This window comes from Coregonus clupeaformis, unplaced genomic scaffold (assembly GCF_020615455.1).
Source record: "Coregonus clupeaformis isolate EN_2021a unplaced genomic scaffold, ASM2061545v1 scaf0441, whole genome shotgun sequence".
Classification (NCBI taxonomy): Eukaryota; Metazoa; Chordata; class Actinopteri; order Salmoniformes; family Salmonidae; genus Coregonus; species Coregonus clupeaformis.
The window spans coordinates 152,501-155,000 of record NW_025533896.1 but is presented as its reverse complement, the minus strand read 5'-3'; the positions used below and the strand labels follow the sequence as shown (position 1 = coordinate 155,000).

Genomic DNA, 2,500 nt, shown 5'->3' with positions numbered 1-2,500 from the left:
GGAGGGATAGAGAGAAGGGAGGGAGGGAGGGAGGGAGGGAGGGAGGGAGGGAGGGAGGAGGGATGGGAGGGATAGAGAGAAGAGAGGGAGGGAGGGAGGGAGGGATAGAGAGAAGAGAGGGAGGGAAGGAGGGAGGGATAGAGAGAAGAGAGGGAGGGAGGGAGGGATAGAGAGAAGAGAGGGAGGGAGGGAGGGAGGGAGGGAGGGAGGGAGGAGGGAGGGAGAGAGGGAGAAGAGAGGGGGGGAGGGAGGGAGGGAGGGAGGGAGGGATAGAGAGAAGAGAGAGAAAGAGAGAGAGAGTTTGGAGAGAGATGGGAGGAAATAGAGGCAGGGGTGAAAGAGAGAGAGGGAAGGAGAGATGGAGGGAGAGATGGAGGGAGAGGAAAGGGTTGTAGAGATGTTTGGGAGAGAAGGAGGTAGAGAAGGAGTTAGAGGAAAGGGTTGTAGAGAAGTATGAGCGGACAAAACATTAAGAACACCTGCTCTTTCCATGACAGACTGACCAGGTGAATCCAGGTGAAAGATATGATCCCTTATTGATGTCACCTGTTAAATCCACTTCAATCAGTGTAGAAGAAGGGGAGGAGACGGGTTAAAGAAGGATTTATAAGCCTTGAGACAATTGAGACATGGATTGTGTATGTGTGCCATTCAGAGAGTGAATGGGCAAGACACAATATTAAAGTGCCTTTGAACGGGGTATGGTAGTAGGTGCCAGACGCACCGGTTTGTGCCAAGAACTGCAACGCTGCTGGGTTTTTCATGCTCAACAGTTTCCCTTGTGTGTCAAGAATGTTCCACCACCCAATGGACATCCAGCCAACTTGACACAACTGTGGGAAGCATTGGAGTCAACATGGACCAGCATCCCCGTGGAACGCTTTTGACACCTTCAAGAGTCCATGTCCCTGTGGAACGCTTTTGACACCTTGTAGAGTCCATGCCCCGACAAATTGAGGCTGTTCTGAGGGCAAAAGGGGGAGCAACTCAATATTACATTTACATTACATGGAAGGTGTTCCTAATGTTTGGTACACTCAGTTTTGAATGATTATGTTTTGTATTCTAACTGGTCTCCATCTCTCTCTCTCTCTCTCTCTTCTTCCAGAGAGTTTAGACACGAGCAGGGAGAATTCCCACTTCCCGCCCAACAGCAGCTCAGTGGCAGCAGCCATCTTAGTGCCGTTCATAGCCATGATCATCGCAGGCTTCGCTCTATACCTCTACAAACACAGGTACCATATGATACTATATACACTGCTCAAAAAAATAAAGGGAACACTTAACAACACAACTCCAAGTCAATCACACTTCTGTGAAATCAAACTGTCCACTTAGGAAGCAACACTGATTGACAATACATTTCACATGCTGTTGTGCAAATGGAATAGACAACAGATGGAAATTATAGGCAATTAGCAAGACACCCCCAATAAAGGACTGGTTTTGCAGGTGGTGACCACAGACCACTTCTCAGTTCCAATGCTTCCTGGCTGATGTTTTGGTCACTTTTGAATGCTGGCGGTGCTTTCACTCTAGTGGTAGCATGAGACGGAGTCTACAACCCACACAAGTGGCTCAGGTAGTGCAGCTCATCCAGGATGGCACATCAATGCGAGCTGTGGCAAGAAGGTTTGCTGTGTCTGTCAGCGTAGTGTCCAGAGCATGGAGGCGCTACCAGGAGACAGGCCAGTACATCAGGAGACGTGGAGGAGGCCGTAGGAGGGCAACAACCCAGCAGCAGGACCGCTACCTCCGCCTTTGTGCAAGGAGGAGCAGAAGGAGCACTGCCAGAGCCCTGCAAAATGACCTCCAGCAGGCCACAAATGTGCATGTGTCAGAAACAGACTCCATGAGGTGGTACGAGGGCCCGACGTCCAGAGGTGGGGGTTGTGCTTACAGCCCAACACCGTGCATGACGTTTGGCATTTGCCAGAGAACACCAAGATTGGCAAATTCGCCACTGGCGCCCTGTGCTCTTCACAGATGAAAGCAGGTTCACACTGAGCACATGTGACAGACGTGACAGAGTCTGGAGACGCCGTGGAGAACGTTCTGCTGCCTGCAACATCCTCCATCATGACCGGTTTGGCGGTGGGTCAGTCATGGTGTGGGGTGGCATTTCTTTTGGGGGGCCGCACAGCCCTCCATGTGCTCGCCAGAGGTAGCCTGACTGCCATTAGGTACCGAGATGAAATCCTCAGACCCCTTGTGAGACCATATGCTGGTGCGGATTGGCCCTGGGTTCCTCCTAATGCAAGACAATGCTAGACCTCATGTGGCTGGAGTGTGTCAGCAGTTCCTGCAAGAGGAAGGCATTGATGCTATGGACTAGCCCGCCCATTCCCCAGACCTGAATCCAATTGAGCACATCTGGGACATCATGTCTCGCTCCATCCACCAACGCCACGTTGCACCACAGACTGTCCAGGAGTTGGCGGATGCTTTAGTCCAGGTCTGGGAGGAGATCCCTCAGGTCTCCCGAGTGGCGCAGTGGTCT

General features: G+C 51.8%; 1 protein-coding gene across 1 annotated transcript in view; it reads left to right on the top strand.

The window, feature by feature from the left end:
* The window catches only part of LOC121557835 (CUB and sushi domain-containing protein 1-like), a gene marked incomplete at its 5' end in the record, with an annotated part of 215,223 nt that overhangs the window by 205,102 nt on the left and 7,621 nt on the right, over nucleotides 1-2,500 (top strand). Inside the window, 1 exon segment of the mRNA XM_045215419.1 lies at nucleotides 1,132-1,235. Within this exon segment, the coding sequence (XP_045071354.1) occupies nucleotides 1,132-1,235 (104 nt within the window).